The sequence below is a fragment of the Hipposideros armiger genome, unplaced genomic scaffold (assembly GCF_001890085.2).
Source record: "Hipposideros armiger isolate ML-2016 unplaced genomic scaffold, ASM189008v1 scaffold_14, whole genome shotgun sequence".
NCBI classification, from domain to species: domain Eukaryota; kingdom Metazoa; phylum Chordata; class Mammalia; order Chiroptera; family Hipposideridae; genus Hipposideros; species Hipposideros armiger.
In genome coordinates, this window is record NW_017731364.1 from 1,126,745 (window position 1) to 1,148,345 (window position 21,601).

At 38.6% G+C, this 21,601-nt stretch overlaps 1 protein-coding gene across 4 annotated transcripts in view; it reads left to right on the forward strand.

Moving 5' to 3' along the window:
- The first annotated feature begins 14,756 nt into the window (after positions 1–14,756).
- ATP11B (ATPase phospholipid transporting 11B (putative)) overlaps positions 14,757–21,601 on the forward strand; it is a 115,195-nt gene continuing 108,350 nt past the window's right edge. For 2 of the 4 annotated variants that reach the window (XM_019668165.1, XM_019668174.1), the window contains exon 1: positions 14,757–15,088. In XM_019668165.1, coding sequence (XP_019523710.1) covers positions 15,062–15,088 — 27 coding nt within the window. In that variant the 5' untranslated portion in view covers positions 14,757–15,061. The remainder of the gene's footprint in view (positions 15,089–21,601) is intronic. The other 2 variants (XM_019668149.1, XM_019668158.1) reach the window with 1 other exon arrangement.

A 21,601-nucleotide genomic window follows, 5' to 3' on the forward strand; every position in this document is an offset into this window, starting at 1 on the left:
TTTTTTGAGAGGTTTGCTTAATTGGACATCCCCAGTCTGATCAACTTCAAAATAATTATGAAATATTTTCTAATCTGTGATGTTTGGAGCAGACTCTATGGAGCAATGAGTTCGAGTCTTCCCCAGGTAATCCCCTCTGCATTGATGAGTGTCAAGCAAACCATTTCCATTCTAAAATGTCCACACCTTTATTAATGAGCACAGTGTGCTCCAGACCAGCCTTCAACTCCAGAATGTAAGTATAATGGTGGATGCACAGAGATCAATCACTTCCAAAAGTTAACTTCCTTTTCTGTCTGAGGTAAAACAGACCTCACTTGCCCCATCTCCCTTGAACTACATAGTAGCAAATACAGCTCCTAGCACATAGTACGGCCTCAACAAATATGTGTTGAAATGATGGCTGCTCTCGTGCATATTTGATTGTCTCTCATGAAGGATAGGCGGCCGCTCACCATTCTGAGAATATTTTCATGACTACATATGACTGGACGATTTAGTTTCACAGTGTGGCCCTAAAGTCAACAGAACTTCCCACAACTTGAGGAACTTTCATTTATTTATTTTTAAACACACACACTTCTCAGGTTCCCAGATGAAAAAACAATGCAAAAAAAAATGAGGATAACAAAATCATCACTAGCTCAGTCCATCTCCAGGGTACTTACTAGAGATTTGGCATCCACTTCCAGGTCCTTTCTGTTTCCCATCAGGGTCCCAAGGGATTCCCACACCCTCCTTGCTCCAGCCCTCAGCAACTACAATAGCCCCTACCTTGGTTTCTCCCCACCAATTATGATCTCCCTGGTGGAATAGTGAGGAATAGCTCCAGCTTCAGGTATAGTCCTACAACTTTCTGAGCTCAGATCCTGCCTGCTGCCACCTTGCCCATGTAGAAAGGTGACTGTGGAGCAGCCTGCATCCCTTCATAAATGCTACTTAAAGTCCCAGGTAACTATCACCAGGGAGCCATGCGGCTACAGCCTTAGGGCCCCAGGTGTGGCTCAGGGCCCAGGAGAGATACTAGATGGGTATCTCATCCCCATGCTGCTGCTTTGGGATGAGGTTGCTTGGTGCTGCTCCCGGCTGATGCCTCTACCGGTCCCAGGGATTTCATACAGAGCAAAAAGCCCCACCATGAACTTGAATGGGTCAGCAAGAGATAGGCACAGCCTGCTGTCCCAGAAAGAGAGCCAGACTGGGGCCTCCACTAAGAATCCTCCTTGGCCCTGCCCCAGATGCCAGACATATTTTCCAAAGGTCTTCTGCTTATTCCTTCTCCAAATGCTACATATGGATAAAATGTACTGCTTCTCTCAATACATCCAGGGTATTTCTGCTTTCCCCCTAGTAAATGTTTCTGCTTTGGTATATGGATGTGACATATTTAATATTGGGAGGCCTATTGCATTTTGTTAAATAAAAGTGAAATTTGTAGTTGTCAAATTTGTTAATTCATGTATCAGTGCTAAGTAACTGCCTTTAAAAAGGTACATAGCACTGTAATAATAGCATTCTTATTTCCTTTAATACTAAGGGTAGGGTTGTATAAGTGATCTGGACATTTATGCATGCTGACTGGAGGCTGGCTTTTTATCAGGAATGGAGAGAAAACATGGTAGACGAGACACAGAAATAGAGAAGCAAACTATAATGCCAAGGGTTTTTTTAGCCTTTGGTATTTAGATTTTGGAAACTAAAATTATATAAAAAATATATGTAGTTTAAAAGTATATAAAAATGTTACTTTTGTAACTTATAATTCTTGGTTAGGCTGAATTTTAAGGTTGCTATTTTGGGGGTCCAGTCATAAAATGAATACATATAGAGAGATGATCACAAAATACAACATTGGCTAAATCAGTGAATATAGGCTTGTTGGCAGAATACTACAAAGCAGTGCCCATCATCCTAGTACTTAAATACATATTATTATGGCTGAGAACCAGTTAGGCAAACAGTATTCTCATAGCTTTAAGGTAAATATTGAAAACGCTATGAAATTTAAAATTCATTGTACAAATAGTCAGACACAGGGTACAGAATTCCAAAGCTACTCATGTTGGGCCTGGGAAGTCAATACCAAAAGTCAGCTGACTTTTTTTTAGTACACTGTAGTTAGGTCGTTTAGTAGCTAAGAACAGGGATTTTAACCTGAGAGGAACCTGGGTTTGAATCCTGACTCTGACACTTCGAGGTGGGTGATCTTGGGCAAGTCACTTAACTTTTATAGCCTTATGTGAATTTTTCCAACTGCAAAATGGGACTGATTATATCTACATCCCCGCTAACAGTCAATTATTTAATAACTGGTAGAGCTTGGGCACTAACCATTCAGAATAAACTCTGGCCTTGGCCCTGGAGCAGGGCCCTGCACTGTTAACTCTTTAGTTTCTAGATTTGAGGACAAGGTGATGGGTCTACGGGAGAAGAGCTGGGCAGCCAAAGAAACTGGGTCGGGAGGGCACTTGGGGAATTGAGGGCAGCAGCTCTCCACTGCCCACTATGGAAGTATTTCAGTGTTTTAACAACCAGTTTGGCCATATAGCCATGTAACCTCATTATGCAGAGCTGATGTGAGGATTAAATGATGAAAGATAGGTAAAGCACTCAGCATATATTAAGCTCAATAAATGGTATTTATACTACTACTGATAATAGTGTCGTGATAGGAATAAAACAATGCCAGCTTCAGGATTACAGTGAGGATTAAATAAGGAAATGTGTTATTTAGTTCACTTACTAGGAGTAGTAAGTGCTTAAAATACAATAGGCATTATTATTGATTATTATTATTGCTGACTATTATTATTATATAATGTCTGGTGTGTGCATTAAATTGGATGCAGTAGATTAAAAGATCAATCAGAGCCAAGCAAATATTGCATATATCACAGCTTTTCTAGCTACTAAATGATTACTGCACTCAGGTTGTAAAATTATGGAAAATAATATGAAAAACTAGTGAATAATTTTAAGAAAAACAGAGTTTTTCTTTTTCAACTCCTACAAAACATCTTACAATAATCTGGGAATACACCTAGTTTGTCAAATAGTGCAAATAGAATTAAATCATAAATGTAATTGCATCTGACAAATTATTGACTGTAAACCCAGAGAAGGTACAATATAAAGTGACAAAATGATCAAATGAATTCTAGCATCCTTGAAGCAACTTCAATCTTGATTGTTACTGATCATTTAAAATTAAATGGTATATATTTTTTCATGTCTGGGAGTTTACATTAGAGAAAAAAATAATATTTTGGGCTCAATGAGCAAGCAGGTAATGATTTTTCCTTAATGAAATACATCAGCTCAAATCTTGAGAATCTTCTGAAAGCCTTCCCAGACTACTCACTTTAACAGTTCCTCAGACTGTGGTTATGCCAAATGAAATAGCTATTTTAAAATCCCCTGCTTATTTTTCTTAAAATAAATATCCAAAACAGGATATTTAATGGATTTGGGGTTTGTGGATTTTGAGCCTCAATGGTGTCTTGGAACTCAATATTAATTCAATTAATTACCAAATTGCTATCTCATTTTACAATGACTTAAAGTCTCCAGGGTATAGTGGTCTAGTGGTTTGGAAAATGTGGGTGAGATGAAGTGAAAACTCTACTGAACTTATCTACAACTAAACTTAACGGTATTTTATTCTTAGCAGCTTTTTTTCGGGTATGATAGTAAAGGTCAACGGAATATTTTTTTTTTCCTCCACAAAAGAACACTCTTCACCATTGTTATGAGGGAGATGTGTCTGAGGGCATCAACCACCCCAGGAAGCCCAGAGGCAGAACTGAGGGTCTTACTTTCAATTTTGATTCAAATTATTTTTTCCACATTTCGATGGTAAGCTCAAAGTTAATTTTCATTACCAATGAACCAATATTATACCACAAGTTCTGTTATCGCTTGAAAGGGGATTTTCCCACTCAAGAAATACTAAGAGAACAGAGGCAGCCATCACAAGCTCTGTATAAACAGAAAAAGATTTTAAATGGTGCTCACAAGTAATCAGATGCACGTGATTATTAAACATACAGTGTGCACATATAATTTTCTGGCTTCTGTTGACTCACTAGCTTTCAAAAGGCTCACTCTATTTGAATGATGAAATAAAGGCAACTGCTTATAGAGAAAGAAACTGAAACCAGTTGGGGACATGGAGAAGAAGAAAGATAGGTAAGAGCGAGATATTGAAGAGCTACTATTCTCAACAGAGATGATATTGTTGAAGAGAGAAATACAAAGAAGCAACACAGACTTTGAGGACCCCCAGCACTGTATATTCATAAAAGATGTCTTTTATTCCATGATTCTTTTATCTGAGCACCATGTTGAAGAGATCTCCTCACTTATTACTAATTAAATTTGTTATGAAGGAAATACTGGATTAGTTACAAGAATGTGTAGTGTTTAATAGTGTGATTATTGCATCACATTTAAAATGCATCTTTCTAGAAGTAGCCAAATTTCATTTAATTTAATTAAGCATACTTTTACTGTCAGTCTAATATTTAATCAATAGAAATTTGAGCCAGGTGAATAAAGAGGGATTAAAGAGCAGGCTACATTGGCTCACCTCGGATATTATTAATAATATTAAATCAAATATTAAAATTAATAAAGCACTAAAGTTATATTAAAACAGATGATCAACAGCGGCAAATCTCTCACTTTGAAGAATGCAAGTGCAGTACTTTGTCATTCTCCCAGGTTGGATGTAGTGATGCATCTCCTCAGCTCTGAGCCAAGGACCAGGGAGAGGCTGGGAACGGGATTCTGGGAAAGGGCAGCGGGGACAGGAGGAAGATGGGAAATCCAGGAAAGAGACTTCCAGGTTTCATCTGGAGACATTTTCCAGCTACATGCTGTGCAAAGAGCTCCAATGAGAACTGTTAAGGCTCTGAGATGCTAGTTCATCTGTCCATGATCTGGGCCTTAAATAAGAATAGGTTCTTTCTGGAATTGGACCAGCATACCCAGCCCAATGCTGAGGACCATAAGGACATGTGTAGGGGTTAGTAAAGGAGTATCTGTTTTAAGGAATCTAATGGAGACAGTATTGAAACTACAAACTATCAAGAGTTTGAAGAACAACTTGATAAAACATAACAGATGGAGCTAAAACTAATGAATGCAACCTAAAAACTGGCATCTCTCCTAATATACTCTTTAATTAATTTACACAGGATAAAAGCTGCATTTTTTGCCTGACATAACAAAACAACTCAATAAGGTAAAAACAAGAATGCCAGTCATAATTCTATTGCAACCTTGCGGAACTCTCACATTCACTGAAGTAGTCATTAATTACTGAGTTGGGCTACGTCCTATTAATTAGACTTCACACACATTACATTATTCAAGGTTAAATTATATTTACATCTTTCTATACTTAAATAAAAGCAACATATAGAAAATAATAAAGAGGAAAACACATGCACAGTGTGGTTTGAAAAGTTGTTTACCTTTCCTATTGTGATCGTGAGGAATTTTTCCCTTTTACCACAGTACAGTGGAAAGTCACAGAATGATGCATCTAACAGTAATCTCCTCCCTTTTATTTACAATGGTAAGATTGATCCACCATTATATGATTGAACTGAATTTCTGGTCATGCTGATGATACCACTGAGTTACGTGCTCTCTCTTGTCCTATTTTGGGACTAGAAATGTAAGCTATGGTCATGGGACAGAATTTCCCTCTGAGTAAAGAGGAAAACTAACAATCATCTCTGAGGGTTGAACCTACAAATAACACCTCTGGAAAAAAATCCAGTGAACTAAGTAATAAAATATGCACATATCACCTCCCCATATCTTCCCCTCTAGGCACATGCATACACACATACATGCATAAATACACGTGCACACACTAACAACCATCACCCCTACTTTGTGTAGATGAGGAGCAATCTCCTTTTCTGCAGACAGGATGTTTCTTCAAGCAAGGTTGCTGAGTGATGACTGGCAAGAAATATTGCCCCACCCAGAAAAGTTACCATGTCTCAGTTGAATTATTGAGGACCTGGTAAATGAACAAGCAGTTCTTAAACTGGAGGTATTAGAACTAAGAAATTTCTAAACTTTATCTTCTATGGACCTTCTTTATTTTATGTACCTATAATTTCCTACCTAGGTACAGTCGGTGCATTTCTGAATAGTTTCATGTATAATTTGTTTTTAGAAATTTTATTGGGGAACAGTGTGTTTTTCCAGGACCCATCAGCTCCAAGTCAAGTAGTTGTCTTCAGTCTAGTTGTGGAGGGCACAGCTTCTTGGCCCATGTGGGAATCGAACCAGAAACCTTGGTGTTATGCGCCTGCACTCTTAACCAGCCGAGCTAACCGGCCACCCCTCACATATAATATTTTTATGACAGACATAAAATTGTGTTGCCGTTAATAATATAATTCTAAGACAGTGCCCCAGGTCTTAAACTATGAACTTGGGGGCAAGGTCTGTGGGAATGTTACCCAAGTACCTATTGCAATGGCTAGCATTTGCTGAATGCTCAACAAATATTTGTTGAATAACTGAATGGTAGCAGAAGAGGTGAGGATGGAGGGAGAGCCAGAATCCAGCATTTGGACCAGAATAGGACAGCCTTTAAGAAGATTTTATGAATGGGTCTTACAAAATTGTCAATAATAAATTCATTGTAATGACAGATTTATGATATATTTGACTAGGAATTGTCTAGAGGAATCAATTTACGTCACTAGAACAGCAACATTAAATAATCTGTTAAGTCTTTGATTAAATCAATAATGTGCAAGAGAATGCTTCTTATTTAATTGGTCTTCACCTAGTAAGTCATCATCTTATTTTATCCCCTTTTTATTTATAAAAGTTTATAATTTTACCACTCCAAAAGATTCCGATTTTTTAACTGGTCACTTAAAAGTTTACATTTTACAGAGTAGCTGGTAAAGCAAACAAATATTTGAGCTCTTGAATATCACAAACTGAGTCCCTGTCCTACAGTGTCAGAAGACAGACATTAAATAGATTGTAGCAAACAATTACATGATCACCAGTGTGCAAAGTACTTGGAGAGGTACAGGACACTGTGGGAATGCTTTATGGGGAAGAGTGCAGAACAGCTGACTCAGCACTTGCTTGGGGCACCAGCAGAAGAGGGAAGGGAGGGAGGGAGAGAGAGAGGGAAAGATAATTTGAATCAAGAAAATCTAGAAAGAATTTTTCAAGATATGTATGCGTATGTTTTGTTGTATGTCATGTCAAAAAAAAAAAGGAAATGTTTGTTTCACACTTTTACTTTGTTTTTGAATTCATATGGGGATGCGGCAGCTAATAGAATCTTTTATGTGCTCAGGGTTTATAAATGTCTTAACCTAGCTCTGCAAGGAAGGGGTCCTAACCTTCTCTGAATGGTAATTTACAAGCTGAGACTTAAATGATGAAGATGAATTAGCTGAGTAAGAAGACAGAGATATCAGAAATGATTTCCAAACAGAGGGTGCATACAGAATGTAAAATGACCCAAAGGTGACTGGGGCCAGTCTTGGTCCCATTCATCTATTTCTTCTCCTCTGTAGGGAGTTCATTTCCAAAGGCAGGCTCATCAGATCCTGTCTGTATGCACGAGGAAAGGCCATCCTGCTGTGAGAGTCATGTTGGGACATTAACCATAACAATCACAATAACATAGATGCGGAGTTCAATTTCATCTAGCTTTATTTATAGGACAAAAATTTTTGAAAACACACTATGTGCCAGGCTAAGTGCTAGGGATACCCAAGGATTTCTCCTGCTCTGGGTTCTTGCAGATCCACTGCCAGATCTCAGCTCCAACTGACATCTTCCTCTCACCTGACTCCCTGAGCCGTATGGCTTCTCCTCCTGGTTACATTCTGCTTCTGCCCCAGTATCCTATCTCCCCTAATCCCAAACCAACCCAGCCAGTCTTCAGTCCATCCCAGAGCCCTTCTTCTCAGGCAACCTGAGCACGAAGGAAGCAACAAGCTTGCTGCCTGCTATCTAGGTTTCTCCCCCAGATTCTGGCCCTCTGCACCCACACATGCTCTCTAAAACCCCGTTGCTCTCATTACTGTGAATCTCCACACCCTACTTATAGTGGTAAGCTATTATCAAAATCAGATGTTCAGACTAATCCCTTGAATAAGTAACCAAATTTCTTTCTGTTTCCCATACAGAAGTCTCTCTGAACTAGTATTTCTCAACATTCACCTTCCAACCCATTCTACTTTTGCAATCTTAATGAACACAGTTCTTGATTTTTCTCTTTGATTCAGCATGTTTTCTTCTTGATCACATTGTTTTCCTCCTTTCACATACTGCCTTTCCTGGCTTCAGCCTTTACTCCTTGTTCTGTTTCCTTCCATATTCAATCTCCTACTCATACAAATCAACATTTATAATCATTGTAGTGAAAATACATATGTAATTGTGGTGTAGATAAAGGACTTCAAATCACATAATCTTCAGATTAGATTATTTGGGATTCATTGTTATGTCATCTTAAAACCAATCTTTATGACGTTTATTAATGAATGACTGTCTTATCTTTCCCTTTATTCCTTCTATTCAAAAAATAGATTGAAGATGGCTTGCAAAATACATACAGTATAATAAGATATTAAGAAAGTGGAGTAACCAACCAAAGGAAAACCTAAGAGTAGACAAAATAAGAAGTCAAGGTAAAAATATTTCATAAAATGTACAGTGTAGAGTCTGGGAACTTGCTGTAAGTAAGCTTCTGAAATTTTAAACTACCAACACATGATAGAAGGAAGCACATTCAATTACACAATTCAAAATGCTCAGAAAATTATAAAACAAACTAGTTACACAAGAGAAGCACAGTCATTTGTGGTAACAAATTGCGCAGGCTCTCATTAAAAGAACACAGGGTGATGAGTGAGTGGCGTTCTCAGCTGCACCCCTACAGTAAAAACAGTCACGGGGTTCCTGAGGCTGCTTCTCTACCACCCCTAGACTTCAGATGTTCATAGGATCCTAAACTGCAGCTCAGTAAGTATGATCACGGGAGAGGCCAAGACAAGACGATGCAAAGACAGATGTGTGATAATTTTTCTTTAAAGATAAAATTTAGATCACCCATGGAGGGCATAGTCTTCAGGAAATCCTCCATTACACTACTTCTCCCAACTGATCATGTCTGCAGACCAGACAGGTGTGTCCGCAATTTAGGGCGTATTCCTTTCCATTAGTAATTAGCAGAATTGGGGGTCGGGTTAATGTTGGCTTAGCAAAGTTAAGGAAACAGAGGGGCACTGAGGAAATATTTGTGGGCTACGCCAACGTATTCCTTAAAACACAATTTTGGATCCATTCTAATACCAATCAAAGGGCAAATGCCAAGACTTTGCCATTGAACACAGCTGTGACGGTTAGGCCTAGAAAATCGATGAAGCAGCTGTTAGCAAATACCTACCTATGCAGTCATTTTTTTCCCCATTTTTTTTCACTGGTAAAATGCACATAAAATTTATCATCTTAACCATTTTAAGTGTACAGTTCAGTAGTATTAAATATATTAAATATATTCAAAATGTGCAATCATCACAATCCATCTGCATAACTCTTTTCATCTTGTAACAATGAAACTCTGTACGCATTAAATAATAACACTTCATTCCCCATCTCCCCAGACCCTGACAACCACCATGCAACTTTCTGTCTCGAAGACTAAGACTGTCTGTAAGACCTAATGCAGTCATTTTAATCAGGAAAACACACACACACACACACACACACACACACAATATCTAATCTCAAACAATGAAACTTCCTCGTTTCCTCCATAAGATAAAGTGTTACAAAACTAACGCCTCTAGATAGCTAAATAATTTGATCTATTGTGTAGCACGTGAAACCAAAAGTTGGTTAAATATTGGAGACTATTAACAGCTGCTTTGGTTTTGCTGAAGCTGCTCTGAGGCCTTATCTTTGTCAGTAATTCAATCACAGGCTGCTTGTCAATTTAAGCTCCTCCTCTCTAAGGACAAATATAACTAAGTAAAAAAAATATACAAGTTCCTTTTTCTGTTTTCTACAAGAGAAGTGACAGAACTCTGTAACTACTGCAAAAATAATATCAAGTTATTAAAGGGCAACTTAAAAATAAGGAAGAAGGAAGGTGCAAAACATACGCTTTACATATGTGGCTTTTCAAGAAAAAGGTTGTTTTTATGGATCCTAACTCTCGTAGTGGTTTTCAGTTTCAGTTCTGTATACATAAATAGCAAAAAATTAGAACTGAATTGATATAACGGTCCACCACTGATAACTGAGAAACTTTTGAGAAAAGGTGCAAAGATGGAACATGATATCATTCCTAATGAATTTCTTCATAAAGTGATAAAATAAGTAATTCTGGTCAGTACTGGAAAAGCTTGCCTGAAGTCTGTTTTTTCTTTGCCTAACATCTGGTCTGTAAATTCTAGAAGGATAATTAATCACAGGAAAACTGCTTTTCAAGTGGAATAATTTATAATCTACTAGATTTATGATACTGAGAAAGTGGAAAATTGCCCTTTTCAAAAATGAGATGCAGCAGAGTCTAGGGCCCATCTGATGGCTATAGAAATAATTAAGGCAATGGACAGGCAAGCTTCAGCGTCCTCCAAGCCGACCCTTGAAGAGTTGTGCCCTAAGTCTGAAGGATGGACCACTGGTCTTACTGTATAGCTTAGGATCTGGAAATCATTCAGTATGCTTTGCTTTATATCATTGCAATATTCCTAAACTAGATATTTCCCCCTAACTACTCAGCTATTGACATTAAATTACTAATTCATTTAACAAATATTTATCGAGTACGTTTTAGACACTAACGGTACCAAAATGAATGAGCCCGGAACTTGACCTTAACAAGCTCACAGTCTGTGCTTTCTTTTCTATTGATGGTCCAAGGTGTCCAAGTGAAGAAAAACATCCCTCTTTGTTTCATCTGTGTTACACCTGAGAATCTGTATTACACCAACCCAGGATGTGGTTTTCCTGGGAATGAACACATCTCACAAGTATAACTGGTACAGAATTATATTAACAAGTTTACTCAACAAGAAGAACCATGTTTACCATTAATTCAGTGGCTGTTATGTGATGCTGGTAAGCTTACTCTCTCGGAAGGTCAGCCTCACTTGAAATGGGTTAAGTTTCAGTTTCCTCACCATGTCACCATGACACCATGGTGATGTGTCAATCACCAGAGCACAACTTCCTATAACATGCTTTACTCCTGGCTCTTTGCCAGTCCAGCACTTTTGAACTCAATGCCTCACTCTAGTACTATCTGACCTTTCTTCTCTCTCCAACCTAGCACATAGATTGTCAATGGGATAACGTTCATATTCATCCTGTCATTTCCTTGTTCAGAAAATTCGAGGGATTGCCCATTTCCTGTAAATTCTTGTGACTAGCCAGAAACTCTCCCAATACTATGCCTCACCTTACTGACCCAACTTCACTTCTTATTACTCCAAATTAGTAGTTGTACCTTGAACACCTTGAACTTCCTTCTCTCTGTATTTGTTCCTGCAGTTCTTCCTGCTGGAAAGCTCCTCCCCCAACCCCAACCTCCTGTTTCAAATTCAGCTCCTTTCTTCTAAACTCTCCCCAATTGCTATTGCCCATATCAATGTTTTTTTTGTAGTTAATGACTATTAACGGTATAGTTCTTTAGGACTTAATCCCATACTGATTTGGGTTGTTATTTAACGGATTCCTCTCTGCAACTTCTCTTTCCAATTAGATTGTCAACTCCACCCAGAGAGAAGGGGCTCACCTAAAAAGTTGCATGTGGGTCTCTTCCTAGTTTTAGGTAGTTGTTATGCAGACACTAGGTGATCAACACATTTAAGAAATAGCTGTGGAGTGAATGAATTATCACTGACTCCAAATACATTTTTTTCTTTTCTTTTATAGCTGGTGCCTGTCTTAAAACCTGTGTATTCCTAAAGCAATGCTTTTCAAACCTTTCCAACCACAACCAAAAGGAAGAAATTCTTTTAATATTGTGGCAAAACAATACATATTACTTACACTGTGCTATATTTCTGATGTTTTGTATCCTATCATTCAAAATACTGATCATAATAAACTAAATGATTTCCTCATCACTAAAGGGTTATAATTTATAGCATAAAAATACTCTATGCTCCTTGAATTAAGATGAGGTATATATATAATATTGCTCTTGAAAAAATTTTAGAACAAAACAATGCTTTGAATGCTCATTCTCTTTCTGACAGTTTGGGTTACAATTACAATCTTTACAGTTATCTTGAGATCACTTCTTACCGTAGTCTACCATAGCATTTAAAATCAATTCCTCCTCCCACTTTGACCTTTTCAAATTTGGGACACAGTTAAATAATTATTCACAAAGTGTCCTTTAGAGTTCTATTTCTTATGTTGTCTTGACAAACTTTAGTGGCATATAAATATAAATTTCCAGGCCTAATTTTAATCAGACCTCTTGCAGGTGAATAAAAGTAGGCATGGTCATATTTTTGTGTCTCTACATATCTTAAGAGATTGCATGAACTGTCACATGGCCATCTAGAATCTGAATCCCAGCTTTGCCAAGTACCTTAACCTGAGCCTTTATTTCCACATCCGTACAATTGGAAATAATATGAACTTCAAAGGGTTTATGACCTTGCAAGTACAGAGCTTCGGACAGGGCCTGGGACACACAAGTGTTCCACGAATGGTAGTAATGTTTTATCACTATAACAAATAAGTAAATATATTTCACTTTCTTTTAGTGTCATAAAGCAAGGGTTCAGTCACAAGAACAAAAGTAAGATTTTTTTCTCTTTAAATATCTAGTTAATTTTTGTGGTTCGTTTATTTATAATATAAAATTCTACTGCTGGTTTTATAGATCATAAATATCCCTAAGGAAAGACTCTATTTGTGGTGCTGGATAATCATTTTATAATAAGGAATGTCTATTGAAACTAAAAGACCACATATATCTTTTATATATTATATATACTATATATACATATTATATATAGTTCTATATATAATAACTTGCCTAGTCATACTAATCTCAGATGTTTTCACTTTATAAAATGTTTTTTTAAAAAAAACCCACAAACTCCTCATGCACTGTTGGTGGGATTGCAAATTGGTGCACCCACTATGGAAAACAGTTTGGAGGTTCCTCAAAAAATTAAAAATATAACTAGCTGATGACCCAGCAATTCCAATTCTAGGTATTTATCTGAAGAAATCCAAAACACTAATTCGAAAGATATATGCACCTCTGTTCATTGCAGCACTATTTACAATAGCCAAGATATGGAAACAACCCAAGTGTCTGTCAACAGACGGTTGGATAAAGAAGATGTGGTTCATATACACAATGGAATATTTCTCAGCCATAAAAAAGAATGAAGCCTTCCCATTTGCGAAGTCCAACATGAATGGACATAGAGGGTATTAAGCTAAGTGAAATAAGTCAGACTGAGAAAGACAAATACCATATGATCTCATGTATATGTGAAATCTAAAGAACAAAATAAACGAACCAACAAAACAGAAACAGGCTCATAGATACAGAGAACAAACTGACGGTTGCCAGAAGGGAGGGGGTTTGATGAGCTGGGTGAAAAAAGTAAAGGGATTAAGAAATACGAATTGGTAGTTACAAAATAGTCAAGGGTGTAAAGTACAGCATAGAGAACATAGCCAAAAATATTGCAACAACTATGTATAGTGCCAGGTGGGTACTAGACTAATGGAGAGATCACTGCATAAATTATATAAATGTTTAACCACTATGCCGTTCACCTGAAACGAATATAAAATAATATTGAATATCAACTATAGATGGAAAAAATAACTTAAAAAGGAAAAATAAACACCAGAAACTCCTGTGTGTTGAATGATGTGTGCTTTAATTCAGCAAAATCATTGCACACAATACATGTATGTAACACTCAAGATGTCTATGGGGCTGCTTTTGAACACTTCATTTCAGTTTCCCAAGTCAAAGCCTTGTTCCAGCTGTTTTTATACTCCTCTTACTTCCATTTATCATTCCTTATCTTACCTAAGTCTTGCTACTTCTAGAGTGTTTTTGATTGCAGGAGTTTGGCAGTTAACAGTAGTAAACAACTACCTTGCCACAAAGTATTTTCACCCTAACCTGTTCCATTTGGCATGACAAAAATAGAATATCTAGTCTATTCTTCCATAAATACTGGTCCAAACTGGACCAGGCACAGGGGAGTTGTAACCCCTTTCAAAATTACTTACAGGACGTGATCAAGGTTCCCCAACTCAGTCGTTTGCTAAAGAAAAGAGCTGCATTATGCTTTGAGACAAAGGCTTTGACGATCTAATTGAACCAAAAGTGGCGGCATCTCGGGGTTAACCTTCAGCCACTACTCTCGAGATTGCTGCGTTTTGTGTGTTGGGGAGTGCGGGGGACCAAAGAAAGCAGAGGCAGAAACAGACCTGCAACAGGAGGTAGAAACAGAGAAGTCGGCCAGCGGCTGCAGACCCCACAGACATGCAGACACACAGCCCAGACCTAATCCTACCCCTGAATAGGAAGGAGGCAGAACGCAACACCCGCTTTCGCAAAGCGCGCACCTGTCCCCGCCCACACGGCGGAACCCAGCGCAGGCCGGGGACCGAGCATGCGGGGAGCCTGGGTCCGCGCAGCCCCTTTCGTCACGTCCGGGGGGCGGGCCAGGGCGACAGGGGCGGGCCCGGGTGGGGCCGGGCCGGCCGGGGGTGGGGTTGTGGCGGTGCTTCGGGTGACAACGGTCAATAATGAAGGTGGCTGCGGCGCCGCGGCAGGCTCAGCTGCGCCGGACGGGGGCGGCGCAGTGGCTGCGCCTGTAGGACCTCGGGGCAGAAGCGGCGCGATGGGAACGCGGCTCAGGGAGTGAGGTGGCGGCGGCGGCCAGCAGAACTTCAGCCAGAGGGGCTCTTCCGCTTACCCCTCTGGCTGATCGGCCTCCACCTGCAGCCCCTCGGCCCCCGCGTCCCGCGGGACCGGGACGGCGACAGCGGGGGCATGTGGCGCTGGGTCCGGCAGCAGCTGGTAGGTGCCTCCATCTCCTGTCCCTCCCGCGCGGCCTCTCGGGCTTGAGTGGCGGGGGAGGGCCGGCGGCGCGGAGCCTGGCTAGGCCGCAGCTGAGGCGGGCGCGGGGCCCGGAGCCGGCAAAGCCCCGCGCAGCCCCGGTGCGCGAGTCGCCTCCAAGCCCGGGCCGCTCGGGGGGCGGGAGGTGGCCGCTTCCTGCCCGCGCTTCTCGGCGACTCCTTCCTCCTCGCCGCTCGGGGAGCGGCGGCGGCGGCCAGAAGCGGGCGTCCGGAGCGGAGTTGGCGTCCCCGGAGAAAACAGGGCGAGGGATCGGGAAGAGAGTAGGCCTTGGGCAGAGGGAAGAGGCTTGCGTTTCCTGCCTCTAGGAATTTGGGACGCGTTTGAGTGAAGAGGAGGGGGAAGGACTTGTCTTCAGCCCCCTTTCGTCACTTTTCAATTAGAGCGTCACGATTCGGTGTCGCGTTGATTATCCTGGGGGAGGGGACCTTATCTCGTCTAACCCCTCTCGACAAAAGAGATGTTACCCGTGGCCTGGGTGAGGGAAAGAAAAGACTCCCAACACCCCGTCTAGTTTCGGAAAAGATTTCGTACGACAAATCTTACGGGGACTGCGTTTTCCTTCCTACCTTGCCCTGACTTACCCCCAAGTGAAACTTTTGGAATGTAGACCTTACTTTTCTCCGTTCTTCTGAAGGCAGTTTGAGCGAGACAGGTGTGGAACCAATGGACTATCTGGAGAAAAAAAGGAAACCTTAGAAGAGGGTGACTTAAGGCGTATCAAAAGCGCCTCCTTTCTCACAATTCAGAGAGAAAAATCTTTCCTGCCTCCTGGCAGCTGCAACACTAAGGCACCAGTGACATATTAGGACAGCAATTGCTCCTGGCTGAAGAAGCCCAACCTTGTCTCTGTTTTGAGGTTTGTTACTGGTTGCTGCTTAATTTCTAAGTCGCACTAATTACATGCTTCTACAACTCATTGGTTTCATTTACCAATTCAAAAGGCAATGAAACCAAAACGATTTTTGTGAGACTAAAGCATTGATAACTCTTCTTCCCTGCTCTAGAACAGCATTTTAATGTTAAGACTAAGAGGTATGCTATTTCTGATCCAGTTAATTCATTTTGCAGTGGACATCAATCTAAAAAAAAATATTATAAATAAAACTAGAACTGCCTGCCTCTCCCTCACACAAATGTTGGATCTGTTTTTAGCTGATTGTAAATGCAGGCATCCCCGATATAGACCTTATTAAGAAACCAAGCTAATGATATCAATATAATACCATATTGTAATACTTGGACTTTGTTGCAGTAAGTCATAGCACAATTACTTGACTCTGGAAATTAATTATTACAGGTCCGATCTTAAATGCTTTTGATTTGGCAATCTTTATGTATAGAAAAGGCTTATTTATCTGATGGTGTTTTTGAATGATAGGAATATCATTCTACAGTGGTTCTCTTAAAGCTTTTCCTAGTAGATCCTTAAGACCCAGCTTCTTAGTGTTAGGTAATTTTGTTAACCTGAATAAAATCGTGGTTGTGTAACCACTCATCTTTAAGAGAGACAATGGGTAATGTTTTTTAAAAATAGCTTCAAAATGAATACAACTGAAAGGAAGTTGTGTGGTTAATTTACAAAACAACTGCCTTACAGGTGGTTAACAAGCTGAACAAGTTGCTATGCATAAAAAATGCTATCCTGACATTTAGCTGCCTCACCTCACTGGTTTTATTTTTAAGTTATCAGATCTTCTAAGTATGTAATCAGACCTGTGCCAGTGTAGGACTTTGTGTCTCTGATTAACTTAGTACAGTCACTTAAATTATACATTAAGGATAGTGGATACAGTAATAAAAGTATATTTTACTATCCCAGTTATAAGCAGCTGTTCTAGTTACTATACCAGGAACTACTTAACTCAAAGTCTAGTTTAGATTTTACTTCCATTTGATCAGTGGATTGAGTGACCATGTCTTTAAGCATTAGATTCGTTTTTAAAATTCAGATAAGTGAGACAAATTTGGGGAAATTAATAAATCACAAGAACAGGTTTTTGGAATTATAAACACACTATTCATTATATGAATCCTGATTTTTGACAATTTCTATTGTCTTGCCGAAGAAAATTTATTGTATTTTTATCACAGAAACAACTTCTATGCTGTAGTAATTTCTCTCTAATTAAAGAAATATTTGACTCCCTTATTTCCACATAGTATTTTCACTATTAGACATGATGAGAAAAATCAGGAGGTTGTCAGAAGGTTGATGTTTTCCCTTGGGGAAATAGAGTGAAAAGACTGGAATACCCTTTCATTTTTCTCTTTTATTCTCTTTTTGGCTCACAATGCTAAAGTGATTTCACACTAAGAAAATTTTCTTATGATTCTTTCTGGTACAATTAGTATTACCATAGTGTACCCATTTCTAACAGCATGTTATGTGTATTAACCGATTAGAGATTACAGCACCTTGATTATAATAGTGGGAATGCCATTAGCTACTCACTATATTCTAATGTTTAGATTTGCGTGGTAGTCATTGACCACAGTGGCTATGAAAATTAAAATTCTCATTTATTAGATTAAAAATTGATGTAACTATTAGCTACCACTTTGGACAAATCAGGGTAGAACATTTTCATTATCACAGAAAATTCTACTGGACGGCACTACTTTAGATTTTTAAATGAAAGTCTGTGTCAATGCATATGTTAGTTGATATGTAATATTTACAGGGCAATGTAATGCTATGTTTTTAAAGCACTTACTGTGTGCAGCCATTATAATATGCTAAATGCTGAGGATACAAATGTAGGTCATTGAGGGCCTTTTTCATCTCTGTGTGCTCACTGCCCCACACAGTACTTGACATAAAGTAGACATTGGGTACATGTTTGCTGAATAGGTGACCCGTCCAGAAGAAAGTTAGAAAATGACTGTGATTTTACAAAAATACAAGTTCATGTTGTCATACTAAGATACCATTTCTTAAATTGTTCCATGAATGTAGTCCCTTCAGATTTGTATTGGCAATGGTGGAAGGGCTTGTAAGATTGTCATCTGATTCACTGAAAAAAATAGGATGCTCTTAACTTAAACTTTCTTAATAACGTTCTGTTCTCTCATCAGTCACACTCACCAAACTTGCTTTTAACTGGACTTAATTCTTCCCTTCCCATCCGTCACAAAGGAGGGTGTGATCATCCTCTTTTTAAGCTAACCACTTGTGCTCCTAATCCCATTCTCCACAGTTCCATCAATTATCTATACTAGTATATTCACCCTCTTACTCTTTTCCTTTAACCTGTGAACATGTCCAGGCCTCCCTCTATTTTATTTTGTCCTATACCTGTAAATGTCAAATTCTTTACACTTTTTTTTTAAAGAAAAATTGGTCTGTTCTGCATAACTGAGCTGTCTAATATATTGAAACATGACTAGTTCAAATTGAGATATTCTTAAGTATAAAATACAGGATTTCAAAAAGAGTATAGAAAAAGAACATAAAGTATCTCAGTTTTTTATATTGCTTACATGTTGAAATAATATTTCAGTTATATTGGGTAAAGTAAAATATTATTACAAGTAATTTTACCTGTTTCTTTTTACTTTTAAAAAATGTGATTACCAGAAAATTTTAAATTACATATGGGACTTGCATTTGTGGCTCACGTTATGTTTCTACCAGTGCTGCTGTGTTTCTATATAGTACATTATCTATGTCTAGATAGCTCACTCACTAGACTAGACTAAATATCTAAGGACAGGGGCCATATTTTGTTCGTCTTTATATCCCTTGCACTCAAGACAGCAGCCGGTCCATTGTAAGTTTTCACATACCTAATGTTGGTTGAATAAGTGAATGTCAGATTTATTTCAGTATCAGTTTGGAAGTACCTACATTCTTTGCCTTTCTCTCAAGGAATGAACAGAGTAGGAAAAGGAAGCACAGGTCTATGGTGGTATTATTTTGGTGTGGCTAATAAATTTGAACCTCAGGAATTAATGTTTAAGAACCTAGATCTTTGAATATTTGCTTCTATCTATATATTCAGACATATATTTTTAGATACCCAGTTTTTTATTTGGTTAGGGAGAGTCAAGCATTACAGGAATCCCAAGTATCCCAGCAGCACTGAAGTTAGGGACCTTGACCAGATCCTTTAAGGCAGCGGTTCTCAACCTTTCACAGGGGTCGCCTAAGACCATCGGAAAACTATTTTCGATGGTCTTAGGAACCGAGACACTGCTCCTCGATCCGTCTCCAGGCCCACATGCAGATACACCCACATATGAGTACCCGGCGACCCCTGTGAAAGGGTCGTTCGACCCCCAAAGGGGTGGCAACCCACAGGTTGAGAACAGCTGCTCTAAAGAACCTTAGGATTGCCATTATTGTCATTCAGCATCCCTTATCCCAGTGGTCTGTTTTCAACATAGCAGCCAGAGTGATCTTACTAAAACACAAGTTAGATCATGTAATTTCTGTGTTTAAAACCGTCTAAGGATTTGCTTTCTTGCCTAAAGTAAAAACCAAAGTCTCTGCTTGATCTGTATCATTTCCCCCCCCCCCCAACCAATTCTCATTTCCCATCATTCTTCACTCACTCCACTCTATCCACACTGGCAGTCTTGCAATTAATTCATCAGCAGTGTCAAGCATACAGTACTTCAATCTCAGGATCTTTGCCCTGGCTATTAACCTCTGCCTTCAGTGTTCTTCCTCCAGTTATCTGTCTCTCCCTTCAAGTCTTTACTCAGCTGTTACCTTATAAGGAAGGCCTTTTCTGGACATCCAATATAAAATTGTAACCCTCCCCAATCCTTCCCTATCCCCCTTCCCTGCTTTTCATTTCTCTTAGCACTTATCACTATTTAATATACTCTATAATTTGCTTGTCTCATTTATCTCATGATGGCAGGGATTTTGGTCTGTTTTGTTTTAGTTCTCTATATAACAAAAACAGTTTCTCAGCTCTGCACCCACTTTGAGGTAACACCATTTCTTTCATGTTTATTAATTCACTCAGACATTTTCTGAACACCTATTTTGTGATAGCATGTTGCTAGGCTCTGGAATGACCAAAATGGACCCCTGTCCTAGACAGTCTTCTAGGAGTTTCTTCTTCTCTAATGGATGTTTGCATTGTTGCCTTTTTTCCCCCCTATTACAAAAAAATGATGCAGTGACCATTCTTATTTATGTTTTATTTTATTGGAATAAAAGTGGAAAACTTAGAAGTGGAATTGCTGGGTCATGGGGTGTAACATTATGACTATTACTAGATATTGCCAAATTATTTTCCAAAATATGAGAGTTCCCCTTTACCAACATCTTGGTCAACACCTTTGTACAGTCAGACTTGAAAAAATTTAGCAATCTGGTGGGTGTGAATTATATCTCATTTTGTTCTAATTTGCATTTTCCTGATTGCTAGTGAGATTCAGGTGTCCTGTATTTCATTCATGTGAATAGATTACCCATTTTTTCTATTTAGTAGTTTGACTTTATTCTTTCTGTAATCTGGATGCTAATTCTTTGTTTCGTATGTTGTCAATATCTTCTTCCAGTCTGTCCCTTGTGTTTAACTTTTTTTATGGTGTCTTATTTGTTACAGAAATTTTAAAATTATTTGTAGGTAAATTTATTAGGCACATGATTTCTGCTTTTTATTACTTGTTTAGAAATTCCTATGCTAAGATCATAAAGCTATACTGTTTTCTTCAAATTGTCTTCAAATTTAGTTTTTCAACATTTAGGTCCTTATATAGGACCTTATATAGGTCTTAATATATCTGGAATTGATTTTTATATATGAAATAAAGTAAATTTATTTTCTTCCATATGTACAGTTAATTGACCCAGTGCTGTTTATTGAATGAGTCATCTTTCCCCCATTCATCTGTGTTGTTTGCCTTCTGTGTCACAAACCAGCATTCTCTTTTGCCTATCTTGTTCTCTTTCTAGGTTTTCTATTTTGTTTCATTCATCTGTTGACCTTTTGGTGCACCAATAATGCACTGCCTTAATTATAGTATTTTTATGATAAGCCTTGATAACTGGCCAGGCAGAACCCCCAATCCTTTTTCTTTCTTTTTTTTTTTTTCCAGAATTGCATCTTTACTCTTCCATATGCTATTTATAATTAGTCTAATTTGGTGGAAAATCTTTCTAAAATTTTGATTGGCTTTGCATTGAATTTAAGTTTCTTCTATTCGTATTTTCTCCTTTGATGATATAGAAGCTATGGATTGTATTTTCAGTCTTTATTTTCTAGCTATGCCTGTGTATTGAGTATCTCTATCTGCCAATAAATAATACACGGATTTAGAAGATTTTAATGCCAATATTCCCTCTCCCACCTTCTACGTTACTATTACATAATAGCCTAGTTCTTTTTTTTTTAATTTTATTGGGGAATTGGGGGAAGGGGAACAGACAAGTTGCTGTCTTTTTGTTCTTCAGTCTAGTTGTGGAGGACGTTGCTTCACTGGCCCATGTTGGTA